A 13480-nucleotide genomic window follows, 5' to 3' on the forward strand; every position below is an offset into this window, starting at 1 on the left:
GGTTCTGGGTTATACAGGAAAGTTCTAACCTTTTAACATTATTTATACATTTTTAATTACTTTTGCAATGAAACTTTTTAATAGTTCATTTTTATAAAGTCACATTGCAATAGATGTGACCTATTGATAGTGATATGATTGAAAGTTACGTAGAGAGTAATGCATTTGAATATTATCTGCTGCTTTTATTGGCATTTCCAGGAGGCACTGAGATATGCAGATAAAACTATTGGCAAGAGAAACATTATTGATTTTCTTGGAAGGAAGCATTACCCTTTATCAAGCTGGAACTTTCTAGGCTGCCAAACAAATGAATCCTTACTTCAAGTGCATGAATGTGAACAAGTGTGCATGCACATGCTTTTAATGAAATCAGTTATGATGATGAAGAATTACCAGTGCAATTAACAGTCGTATAAATGGTAATCAGCTGGTAGATAAACCAACTTCATGAAACATGTGCACTGTTTAACCCAAGAATCACCTCCCTGGATGGAAAGCCAAGAGCAGTTGATGTTGAATCCCCTGAACATGCACAGAAGTGCTTGGGCATGTGCGCACGGTTCTTTAGATTCTGACTTACTCTCCTTTCTGAAAAAGAACTTCAGAAGCCTTACAATGCCTCAACAGTACAGCAGGGCTTAAGGGAGTCATTATTTCTAAAAACTAACAAACAAGCCCTTTACAGTACTCCTGAAGACGTCTTAGAGTGCAATCCTCTACATTCTATTCAGAAGTCAGTCCCATTGTTCTCAGTTGTGTTTAGTCCTAAGTAAGCAGGACTGCAGCCTTAAACTAGGAAGCATCAGCATTCTGAACTTAGCTGGCCAAAGGAGGACTGAAGGAATGGTCTTATGCTTAGGAGTCTCCATGCAGTACATTGGAGGGTTGTTCTCAGGACTGTTACAAGTTCACATTGAAAATATAAAATGGTAATTTAAGTCGTGCTCCTCAAGCTATGTACCTCATATTGTTGTATTGATCCATGTTGTATTGATCCATGGGGGGGGGGGCGGGAATTGGAGTAGATTTTGACCATACAGGCATGGTTGGCTTAACAGCCCAAAGTTCTGGCCTTTAACAAATATATTTGTAGCCAAGACATACCGAAGTCTATTGAACCCCTCTCCACACTTTAAAGATCTCACTCATGCCATCCTGTGTAAGGGACATTCCCCAAGGTCCTGTCCCAGTCATAGTTTGTTGCCCTGCATTGGGGGTTACTCTTCAGCATCCCACAAGGTTCAGGAGAAGCTTCTTGGAGTCTGCAATTGAAGGGCAAATCCCTGCTGCAAATGGAAATGCCCCACACTGTCCTCTGGAATCTGCCCTGTGACTGAAGATGCCCGTCTTTTAGGATGCCTTCCAGGCAGCCACTTCCATGTTACTGAGCCAATGTAGGATGTGTTCTGGCTAGGAAAAAGCAGACACCTTCTACTCCCATCCCTCCAAGACCTTCCCTGGAGTGAGCATGGGAAGCCAGCATTAGTGACTGCTCACTCCGTGCTGATTCTTGTCACCTCTGTGGACTGGTGGGGACTGAGGCTCTGCCCATTGCCTATCAGAAGAGCTGTCTTTAGTGTGAGCAACGCAGTTCAGGACCAGTGGCATGAGGGGAGAATGAAACTGGGAAACCATTACTCTCGTCCTGATAACAACACTTGGAAACGCTGTCTAATTCTGCAGGCCTCCTGGGTTCCACAACACTGAGTCCATTAAAGTTCTCTATATAAGTCAACCCCTCCCCCCCACACACACACACACTTCTTTAATTCTCTTTTCCGCCTTCCTGTTGTGCTAGAGATTACTATGCTAATTGCTCGGGTCATAGAAGCACGCAAGGCTGCTTGAGAACTGTCTGTTTCTGCTATAACTAAAGAAATTTGCACATCTGGGGGGGAACACCATATCCAGGTTGACACGATCTCCAGTATGTTTTAAACCTGGCATGATTTGAAACAGGTGATTTTGTTATTTTAGGCTGGGAGAAAGCTTTAGGCTGGAAAGGTTGACGGGACCTAACTAGTGAAGCACCAAACTCTGATTGTCAATGGCAAAGCAAGATAAACTCTGCTCATTCAGTCCAATGAGTTTAATATCCACTGGAAACCTTTCACAAATCATTTTGTCTTTGCCCCTTCGAGTAACAAAATAGAGAGAGACAAGGCTTTCTGCTTCAGTTTATCTCCTGGAATTGTGATAAATGGGCTCCCTGAAGAAACACAACATCTTGGTTTGTTTCCTTAAGCATCTTCTGAAGTTTTTTATGAGTTTCTTTTAACCCATTAGTTCCATCTGTTCTCTTTACTTTTACATGCCTATACCTACAACCATAATAACATAAACACGGGATTATAAAAGGCTAGTCAGATGGGTTGCTGCTAGGGATGTACGAAAGTCACTTACCTGGTCTTGCAGCTTGCTTCGCGGTGGGGGGGAGGCGCTTCTCTTCTCCCCCCGAAGTTCAGGCCGGGGGGGAGGCTTCCCGCCTCGCCCGGCCGAAATTCAGGCCGGGGAGAAGCGCCCCGTCTCCCCGGCTGCGAACTTCAACAGAAAAGTAAAAAAAAACAAAAATGCCCCGTGATAGGCTACGTGACGATTTACGTAGCCTATCACGGCTAGATCTGCAAAGTCAGCCGTGATAGGCTACGTTAATCATCACGTAGCCTATCACGGGTGACTTAAAAAAAAAAAGCGCGTACGCAAATGGCGGCCCCCATAGGGAGCCGCCATTCGTGTTCCTTATTTGGTCGCTGTAGTCTACGTAAAGATTACGTAGACTACGGCGAAAATAAGGGCAACGCAAATAGCGTTGCCCTTATTTTCGCCGTAGTCTACGTAATCTTTACGTAGACTACAGCGACCAAATAAGGAACGCGAATGGCGGCTCCTTATGGGGGCCGCCATTAGCCGTACGCGCTTTTTTTTTTTAAGTCACCTGTGATAGGCTACGTGACGATTTACGTAGCCTATCACGGCTGACTTTGCAAATCTAGCCGTGATAGGCTACGTTAATCGTCACGTAGCCTATCACGGAGGCGTTGTGTTTTTTTACTTTTCTTGGAATGGCGGCGGCGGCAGCCGGTCGAAAGACTGGCTGCCGCCCCCGCTCCCGTCAAAGCCCTGCCAAACCGCCGCTGCGACCCGCCACCGGGAGCGACATTCGGGAAAGGTAAGTCCCATCCCGGGGGGGGTGCAGAGGGCGGGGGGGGTGCGGAGAATTTCTCCCTGAAACTACTTCAGGGGGCCGAATACGTTGGCACTCGGCCCCCCGAAGTTTCAGCGAGAAATTCTCTGACACCCCTAGTTGCTGCAAAACAAGGCTGAAAACAGATGATTGCTTTTCAGAGTTGAAGGTGGTTTGAAAGAGGGGTTGGGTCATGTACACTTCTACTCTCACCTTCAGTAAACAGGAGTCCCTTTTTCTTTTTTCCCTTCTTGGTGGCTGGGCAGCACTGCAGGAGCACTCCCAGCTGCTAGTAAGAAAATTTGTTGTTGTTTTAAGTGGAAAGGGTAGGAGACCTCGGTGAGTGCCAAGAAAGGTGTGCAGGGGCACAGCGGTGTCCACAGGTGCCATGTTGCCTAAGCCCATTTACACCATCAGAAGAATTCTTCTGTCATGTCATTTATATTTGTATGTCCTCAGCCTGAGTCACTAGCTAGAGCAGTGCTGTGTTTCCAATTAGGCAATAAAAATGCAGTGTCAGACTTTGGCTTCCAGACCACACATTATTCAGATAAAGTGTTGTTAATACAAGTTTACTGTTAGAGAGGAGGATGTGATGTTTGTTGTTTCTGGGAATGCCACTTAGAATTATACACTCCAGCTATGTGAAATAGGCTGTCTCAGCAATCCTCTCTTGTCTGCAAGTCATGTTTCACCTTAGGTGAGAAGGTGACCATTCTCGATTCTTACCTATTGATTGATTTTGATTTATATCCCACTCTATCCTATGAGCTCAGAGTGGCTTAACAGCAGTTTTTCTAAATGGTAATAGTGCTGTCCCCTAAAGGTTCACAATCTCAGAGGAAATTAAATGGTTTGGGGAAATAAAACAGGCCAGATAAAATAAAATGACACTGTAAACATAAAAAATACTGTTTAATTCCCCACCCCCACTGTACCAGACCATGAATATCTAGTTGAAAAAGATATTCCAGGGACAGCACATTTTGCAGGGCATCACTTGCTAAATGCCTATGTTAAAGCAGGGGTGCAGAACCTCTTTCAGAGGGCCAAATTCCATTTTGGATAAGCTCTCGGGGGCCACATCCCAGTGGTGGACAGGGCTGAAGGCAAAGGGGGGGCAAAGGCAAAAAGGGGTAAAGCCAAAAATACTCGCCTATTTTAGCTTTATTTAGTTATATGCCACCTTTCTTCCATTGTGGAACTCAAGGTGGCTACATGTGGTTCCCAGGTGATTTGCCCTCCAAGGACTGACCGTACCCAGACCTGCTTAGCTTCAGCAAGGTGGCGGCCTCATGTGCCTTCAGACCATGTCCCTTACTGCCAGTAACTAAGCCTTGGAGACGTATTCAACCTTTTAGAATGGTGAGAAAACTGCACAAAACCTGGGAAACCACCAAACAGTAGGTGGCTGAGGGAAGGGGGTAGGGGTAGGAAAAAGGGAGTGGCCTTCTGGGAAATCCCAGGGGGCCAGATTAGGGCCTCTGGAAGGCCAGAGTTGGCCCCCAGGCCTGAGGCTCTACATCCCTGTGTTAAAGGGCTGCTGCAAAGTGGGCTGAAGGGGGGGCAGAACTCAGATGTGGTGGTGATGGTGACTGGAACTCTCTGCAGGAGGTAGATGGATCTTCACGCCCAGGCCCTGGAATGCTTGTCCTTTCCACCAGCAGCTCCACCAGCGAGCATTGGAAAGGCACTGTAGTGTGGACTGGGATGGACAGGGAGCAGATTCTTACATTCTGAACGTAACATGTTTGCTTCAATCTGCACTCCCAAGTGTGTTTCCAGACACACGAATCTTCTGCAGAAGGGGCACCACGGGCCCATATTCAGCAGCATGCCTACTGCGCACCAGCACAGCTGTTGACGTAGAGGAGGCGCAGTCTTTGTGCCCCTCCATTTCCGAGACAGCTGCAGGGGGCATGTGAGTGACGTTTTCTCACAGTGCCACTGAAGCAAGATAGGGAAAGCATCAAGGGAGTACCTGGACTTTTTTCGCGCCCCCCCCCCCGTGCTATTGAGGGGCACAGAAGAGATGAAGGAACATCCAGATTTAGGTCTTAACCCACCTCCTGCCTTTCCTAACCATTCATAAGTGGTATAAAATGCTTCTGTTCTCAAGGCTCAAACAAAGCCTGCTCTGTAAGAATAGGAATGCAGCAGTAGCCATGCAGCCTTTTACAGAGCTTACCATTCTCTGCTTTGGGTTCATTACCTTGAAGTAAGTTCAACTGAAGAAACTGGGGCTAACTTCCCTGTAACTGTAGTGGCTCAGAATAGCATGTGTTGCAGATGCATTGACACACCTGATTTCCTTCCTTTTCAGGAATCTTGGTGGGATTGGGCCCCATGCATGCACATGCATGCATCTGCACACAGACACACAGGTTCTCCTCTTGCAAGGCTATCAAACTACAGATTACAGCACTCTCTACTGGCTTTCATAGTTTCTGCTTCTCTTGATTCATGGGAGGAAGCTAACCTCAGCTCATACTTCTCTATGGCAGGTTTCCTTCAGTTCTTTTATATCTTTCTCCCCAATCCCTATGCCTGACGTAGGGCTTCTCCACACAAGCAATTTATTGCATGTTCGTGATTGGCTACTCATTGAAGTTTGCGGGTCCTTTACACAACGTTGTCAACCTCCAGGATGTCTCTTGCGCCTTTCCCTGGTAATCTCACTTTAAAAAAGATTGGAGATAATGCACTATTTATAATTATCGCAGGATATCCCCAGTGTGTAAAGTTGGTATTGGGCTATGATACAGCCACTAGATGGTGCTGTTCCATTGAACCTTATGGAGCATTGCCGAGAGGGGAAATTTTTGATTACAAATCATGTGGTTGCCATTAGTCACTGTTAAAAGGAGCCCCTAATGAATGCGGAAAGACTGCAGAAGAAGGAAGCCTCGTAAAGGTGCGGGCTTTTTCCTCAATGTAGAGATGCCCTTAACTATACAACTCATTCCAGGTTCATGGTGGCTGTGAAACTCTGCTCCAGCCTTCTCCCAGGCCCACCTCCATTTATTTTTTGGTCAGGCAGCCCGTCCACCAGGAGTGCCACATTTTTGCTAGCCCTGCCCTCATGCTTTTAATAGCAGCCTGAGGTACAGAAATTTAGCATCCGTTTTCCCAGCACTTACCACCACACTAGTAAACACTTCACTGACCAAATTTCTGTGTGTGCATGTCAGGCTGCTGGTCATGGGATAGCTGCAGGACCAGAAAAGGATTGTAGTCCTGCTCTCCACCCCAATTAATTGCAAGCCACTTTAAAAACTTGGGGATAATTTTCAAAGTGGATTGCAATTTGAGGAGGGTGGGGACTGCTATACCAAAAGGGGAAGGCTGACAACTGGTTCTGCATACACAGTTTGGACTGGGGGTTACTATTTGACATCACAGTAATTGAAACTGGAGCAAGTTTGTAAAGTGTCCTGTGGACGGGAGGGGGAAATGGTAGAAAACAAAACCCTGCCAGGCCTTGTACAATCTTTGTCATGCATATAAATGGGTTTGTTGGCTTTTGGTCAGCGTACTTGAGATTGGAATGATAAACAAGTGCTCCTGCCCTCGTAAAAAGTCATCAAGAAAGCAGGAAAGGAGACAATTGATCTAGTTCTTCACTCAGCCCCTAGGACAGTTTTAGTACCAACGTTATTGGATATATTGATAAAGTTAGATTGCTGTAAACGATATTCTTGGTGTTTTTTAAGCAGGTCCTAGAACCACATCTTGCATCCCTAGGATTTCTGTACAGCCCAGTTTATGGAATTCACTACTATTAGATTCCAAAATCCACATTAGGGTAATGCCTTTGTTAGGCGAACTCAACAGTCACAAGATAATGTGCAAGCTTTTGAGTTCTTGAGAGCTCTTCATCAGACTAAACAAAGTAACAAAAAGAGGGAAGTGGCTGATGTTGCAGCCATTTAGTCACAGTCCTAAGCAGACACTCAAATTATGCTCTACCAGGTGCAATGATGGTTTCAGGTTGCATCTAGGAGTGTCCCTAGGACTAGGGATGGCGGAGAATTTCTCCATGAATCTCGGGGAGGCCAAATGCCAACGCATTCGGCCCCCCGAAATTGTTGGTGAAATTCTCCGCCACCGCCCCGCCACCCCCGGGATGGGACTTACCTCCCTCGAATGTCCCTCTCGGCAGCGGGTCCCGGCAGGAATTCGGCGGCGGTTCGTCGGGGGCGGGGGCGGCAGCCGGTCTTCTGACCGGCTGCCGCCGCCGCCATTACAAAATAAAGTAAAAAAAAAAAACCCACCCGTGATAGGCTACGTAACGATTTACGTAGCCTATCACGGCTGACTTTGGAAATCTAGCCGTGATAGGCTACGTAAATCGTTACATAGCCTATCACGGGTGTTTGTTTGTTTTTTCCACTTTTTTATTTCGCGGCCGGGGAGACGGGGCGCTTCTCCCCAGCCTGTATTTCGGCTGGGCGAGGCGGGGCGCCTCCCCCCCCAGCCTGAACTTCGGGGGGAGAACCGAAGCGCCTCCCCCCCCACCGCGAAGCAAGCTGCGGGATCAGGTAAGTGCCTTTCGTACATCCCTACCTAGGACTGCTGGCATGAAGTAATAAACAAGGGTGGTGATTCCCCATTTTTGAAAAGATAAAATCCAGCTATTACTCTGAACTGTTTCCATCCTTAGGTGAAACACACGGGTTCCTTAGTATGTGGGAAACAAGTAGAGACACATTAGATGGCCACTAGCTTAAATGGCTTTTTAAAAAAGAAACATATGGGCATGCAGGGCAGGTGTATAAACAGCAATTAGCTATGGCAGGGGTGGGCAAAAGGTAGATTGCTGGATGATCTACAATGAACCAGTAAAAGTTTCTCAACTCCAATGCGTTTTACAATCACAAAAACAAAAAGTGTCTCCCCCCCCAAATTAAGCTGAAATCCTAGTCTCTAGTAACTCAGAATTAGATTTGTACTTGTAGATGCAGGTCATCCCAATGTATGTCTTCTAGGGTTCTTTAACCCCTCCACTATTTCTCTCCTGCCTCAGGTTGGTGGAGTACAGGGTTCGGATACAGCGGATAAACAACAAGGGATGGCCTTCATGCTCTGTGATATCCAGTCTAGCTGGCTGGCCACTATTAGAAACAGAATACTGGACTAGAATCATAGAGTTAGAGTGGGACATTTAGGCCACTGAGTCCAACTCCCTGCTCATACCAGTGCAGGAATCCAGTTTAAAGCACCCCGGACAGTTGGCTGTCCAGTCTCTGTTTGAATGCCTCCAACAATGGAGAGACCACCACCTCCCTAGGCAGTTGGTTCCATTGTCTGACTGCATTAAGTCAAAACATTAAGAAGTTTTTCCTGATGTTCATCCCAAATCTGCCTTCCTGTGTCTTAAGCCCATTATTTTGTATCCTACAGTCCTGGATGATTGAGAACAGGTTGAGGCCCTCTTCTGTGTAACAGGGGCTTGAATAGTGTTATCGTATTGCCCCTCAGTCTTCTCTTCTCAAGGCTAAACCTACCCAGTTCCTCCCATCTTTCCTTGTAGGACTTAGTTTCTAGTCCCCTGATCATCTGTGTTGCCCTTCTCTGAAGTTGTTCCAGTTTATCTGAATCCTTCTTAAACTGTGGTGTCCAGAACTGAACACCACTAACTAGACTGATCTTTGGTTTGATCTAGCAGAGCAATTTTTGTGTTAGCTAGTGCATGCATGTATTCAATTTCACACACACACACACACAGAAAGAGAGAGAGAGAGAGAGAGATTGGGGGTCTATCTGTAAAATTTCTCTTCATTGTCAAATTCCTTGGGTCATGTAGGTGAGATAATGCTCCAGTCAGTTTGGTTATCAAGGCTGAAAGTGAAAAATCAGTCAGAAATATACTTATAACCTTTCTTCCTTCTCTGCCTAGTTCATCAGAAAGAGTTCTGCATGTGCACATTCTACTAAAATGGATTTGCCTTTCATTGAGCAATCAAGAAAGGCACTTCAAACAGGGTAAAAATATTAAAATTCACTTTATACCCCTCTCCTGCAAATTTTATACAGCAAATCAATAGAGTTTTGATGATTGCTTATGGTTATATCTTTTAAAAAAAAGAAGAGACAAAGCATTCTTTGCTGGTGTTTTTTAATTTGTGAGAAACCACCTGATCTTAAGGATCAAAGAGAGATCCAATTATATTAAAGCCTCTTTGATATCCAGGAGATATCAGTCTTTTGTCTGTCTCCATACCATCGGTTTATATTACAACAAGAATGTAGTTCTGCATAATTTGATGCATGGAAGCCAGACATTTTCCCTCAACATATCACTTCTGTTTCATCGATACGTCAGTCACTCAGCACTCAAAGAGCAATATATTGTCTTGTGCATTCTTTTATCTGAACAGCAGAAAGTTCCAAACATCTCCCTTGGAGGAGAGAGTGGTGAAGACTAAGGGACTGGTCTCCTCTCGTCTAGACTACTGTAATGCGCTCTACGTGGGGTTACCCTTGAAGATGGTTCAGAAACTGCAGCTGGTGCGGAACGCAGCGGCTCGCCTGATTAAAGGCAGCTGCCGGTGTGATCACATCACTCCGGTGCTGAAGGAGTTGCACTGGTTACCAGTTGTTTTCCGGGCCAAATTCAAGGTGTTGGTTTTGACCTTTAAAACCCTATATGGTTCCGGCCCAGCCTATCTTAAGGAGCGCCTCAAGCAACACCAGACAGGCTGCTCAAAAAGATTAGCCTCGGGTGGCCTTCTCTCTGTCCCATCAGCCAGGACAGCTAGGCTGGTGAGGACAAGGGAGAGGGCTTTCTCTGTGGTGGCCCCCACCCTGTGGAACTCCCTCCCTAGGGAACTCCGCCATGCCCCCTCTTTAATGAGCTTCCGCCATGTATTAAAAACGTGGTTGTTCAGGCAGGCATTTGGGATGGGTTAGGATATTTTTAGAAATATGATGTTTTAATGTAGACTGTTATTGTTTTAAAACTGTTGTATTGCTGTACATTGCCCAGAGTGGCCGGGTGACCAGCCAGATGGTTGATTAAGAAATTAAATAAATAAATAAATAAATAAACAAACAAACAATCCTATGGCCACTAGACACTGTCTAGAGGGCCATAGGATTTTTCGATTTCTGGGAACTGAGGTCAGAGCCAGGGCTCCAACTCTGGTTCCCAGAAACAGTGCTCCCCTCCCCCTCCCCCTCATAGCCAGGGCAGTTCTCCCCAAGGTAGCCACAACTCTGTTCTTGGAAATGGAGCGTGGAGATGGGGGAAAGGGGGCAGTCCTGGGGGTGGGGAGGAGACCATGGAAGCCACGTTATGAAGCTTCCTGTGTGCCGTGCAGCCTTCTTCTCTCCCCCTCCCTGAAGCCATGCCTAGACAGGCACAATTGCCTGTCTAGCCAAAAATGCAGGGTGGATTGAACACAGAGGTGAGGACCACCTACGTGCTCCGGCAGCCCTGCATTGGATAATGAGCAACCTCCAACGTTGGAGGCTGCCAACTCTCTCAGTAGGATTGCGCTTTTAGGGATCTCTATAATATTCTGCTAAGTTACAAATATACAGATTGAATAGGTGCTACAGGGATACAGAAACAAGCACAAAGGCAAGCAGTCCTAGTCCAAAAGTGATATTAGCACCCCTTACAGGGATAATTAATTTATTTTTTGTTGTATTTCTATCTTGCCTTTCATAGAATCATAGAATAGTAGGGTTGGAAGGGGCCTACAAGGCCATTGAGTCCAACCCCCTGCTCAATACAGCAATCCAAGTCAGAGCATCCCTGACAGATGGCTGTCCAGCCTCATCTTGAATGCCTCCAGTGTGGGAGAGCCCACCACCTCCCTAGGTCATTGGTTCCATTGTTGTATTGCTCTAACAGTCAGGAAGTTTCTCCTGATGTTCAGCCGGAATCTGGCTTCCTGTAACTTGAGCCCATTATTCTGTATCCTGCACTCTGGGAAGATCAAGAAGAGATCCTGGCCTTCCTCTCTGTGACAACCTTTCAAGTACTTGAAGAGCTCTATCATATCTCCCCGCAGTCTTCTCTTCTCAAGGCTAAACATGCCCAGTTCTTTCTTCCAAGGAGCTCAAGACCCCTCAAGAATACATGGTTCTCTCTCCCTGCCCACTTTATCCTCACAAGAATCCTGTGAGGTAGCTTAGGCTGAGGCATAGTAACTAGCCTAGGATCTCTCAGTGAGCTTCATGGCTCCGTGGGGATTTGAACCTGGGTCTGCCCAATCCTCCTTTAAAACTAACCACTTGACCACACTGTCAATGATGGTTATATGTGCCCAGTCCTAGTGATTTCATAAGTAACTAAATGCGTCACTACAACCTCAAAGAGAGCTGTGTGTTTATTTTGAGGCTATAATCATGCAGGTACGGTGCAACCAATCCTAAACATGTTTACTTAGGAGGAAATCACATTGAGCTCAGTGCAACTTACTCCATAGTCAGTGTGCTGAAGATTGCAGCCTGAATGCCATCCTAGACATGTTTACTTAAAGTATGTCCAACACTGTGTTTAATGGGGCTTACTCCCCTATTACTGCAGCCCTAGTTATTAAAAATGAATAACTCCTACCAGCCCCCATGCAGTTCAACAACTGGAGTGCAGGAGGTTAGGAAAAGCTACTCTCTAGAAGTTCTCTTCTAGAATAATGGTGTCCTTTCACACTGTAATCGAATAGAGATGGACCAGAAGAAAATGTTATGAAGTTTCAGTATTTTTATACAGCTGGGGGTTATTTTCATTTTCATTTTTGTTTGCATTATTTTATCATGAAAAATGAAAATAAAATTTAAAATAAAAAGATAAATGTCTGTGTTTTCCTTTCTTCTAACTGGACTATAGATCCATCACTGGCCCCTTTCAGCTAAAGGGTCCAGTAGGGGCTTGCATGGGCTGAAGCATCCAGCATATTTAGGCTGGTGAAACTGTGATGCAGAAGATCTCTGAAATTAGAGCCAGCTGGATGAGCCTTAAACATTAGATTTCACAGTGGAGCAAGAAAACTATTTGAAGGAAACTGTAGTCATTGGTGGAAGCTGTGAATGCCCCACAGCCACTCAGCCACTCGTGATTTGGGAGCCCAGTGCTTGGACGAAACCCATTCCCTTTGTCTAGTCTCTCTTCCTCCATTTTCCCCAACCAGGGTGACAACGTCTGGGCCTCGTATTCTTTGTAAGATTAAAATGTTTTTGCTTCTTTCTTAGGTGCTAAGCCTGCTCCTGGGATATGCTTTGAGAGAGTCAATTCTGCGGGCGATCCTTACGGAAACTGTGGCAAGGATTCCAAAAGCTCTTTTGCCAAGTGTGAACCCAGGTACTTGCTCTTTCTGTGCCCCTGCCCAGTCAAAAAAATGCCTGAAGTCAGGCCAGTGGTAGATGCTAATGTCAGTAAACTGGTTTACATTATTTCTCCCCCTTTAGAGATGCTAAGTGTGGAAAAATTCAGTGTCAAGGGGGAGCAAATCGACCTGTCATTGGTACCAATGCTGTCTCCATAGAAACAAACATCCCACTACAAGAAGGGGGCAAAATTCTATGCCGTGGAACCCATGTTTACCTGGGGGATGACATGCCTGATCCTGGTCTTGTCCTGGCAGGGACAAAGTGTGAAGATGGAAAAGTAAGGTTTAGCAATCCCTTCCCACAGTCCAATCTGTGTGTGCAAAGGTCAAGTCCTACTTTTCTTTTTCAATCTCATTTTCTATATTTTAAATTGACAGTTTGGCAGACCAAATGAAGATGCTTATGCAAACAATTATCCTATTTTTAAGTATACTCAAGGGTTTATTGTTTATTGGAATCAGTTTATTGGAATCAGTTTATTGTTTAGCTGAAGTTTATTGTTTAGCCAGAAGGCCTAACGATCAATTGGTACATAAAAATGCTGAAACAAGAATTTATTGTGCCAGTGAAATGCATACTGTCTGCAAAAATTTTCATGCTACAGCCAGCCACTGAAAAATTACATCTTTTATAGAGAGTCACATGAAGAAAGAAGAGAGCGAGTGAGCGAGCAGTGGTGGCTAAATGCTGGGCCGCATATATGTTTGCTTCATGAATGCATCTGTTTGCAAAATATTTGTGCTGAAAGACTTATACAAAGGATCATCTGTTGAAGTCTCCTTGTAGTTTTGACTTGTATCAAGATAGTGGTAATATGGTTTGCAGTATTTCCTGGGTCCAGCAGAATCAGCTGGAGCCAATGACAGGCTTAATTTGAGCATGGACTCACTGGGACTTAAATCCCTAACCTGTATGGAACAGCAGGCCTTGGTCTTATAACATCTGAAATAATAA

The 13480-nt window shown here is 45.4% G+C and overlaps 1 protein-coding gene across 1 annotated transcript in view; it reads left to right on the top strand.

Moving 5' to 3' along the window:
• ADAM12 (ADAM metallopeptidase domain 12) overlaps positions 1-13480 on the top strand; it is a 359777-nt gene that overhangs the window by 311401 nt on the left and 34896 nt on the right. Inside the window, exons 15-16 of the mRNA XM_084841456.1 lie at positions 12389-12497; positions 12605-12803. Coding sequence (XP_084697582.1) covers positions 12389-12497; positions 12605-12803 — 308 coding nt within the window. The remainder of the gene's footprint in view (positions 1-12388; positions 12498-12604; positions 12804-13480) is intronic.

This window comes from Heloderma suspectum, chromosome 3 (genome assembly GCF_057233095.1).
Source record: "Heloderma suspectum isolate Gila_16-S chromosome 3, 16-S_ref, whole genome shotgun sequence".
NCBI classification, from domain to species: domain Eukaryota; kingdom Metazoa; phylum Chordata; class Lepidosauria; order Squamata; family Helodermatidae; genus Heloderma; species Heloderma suspectum.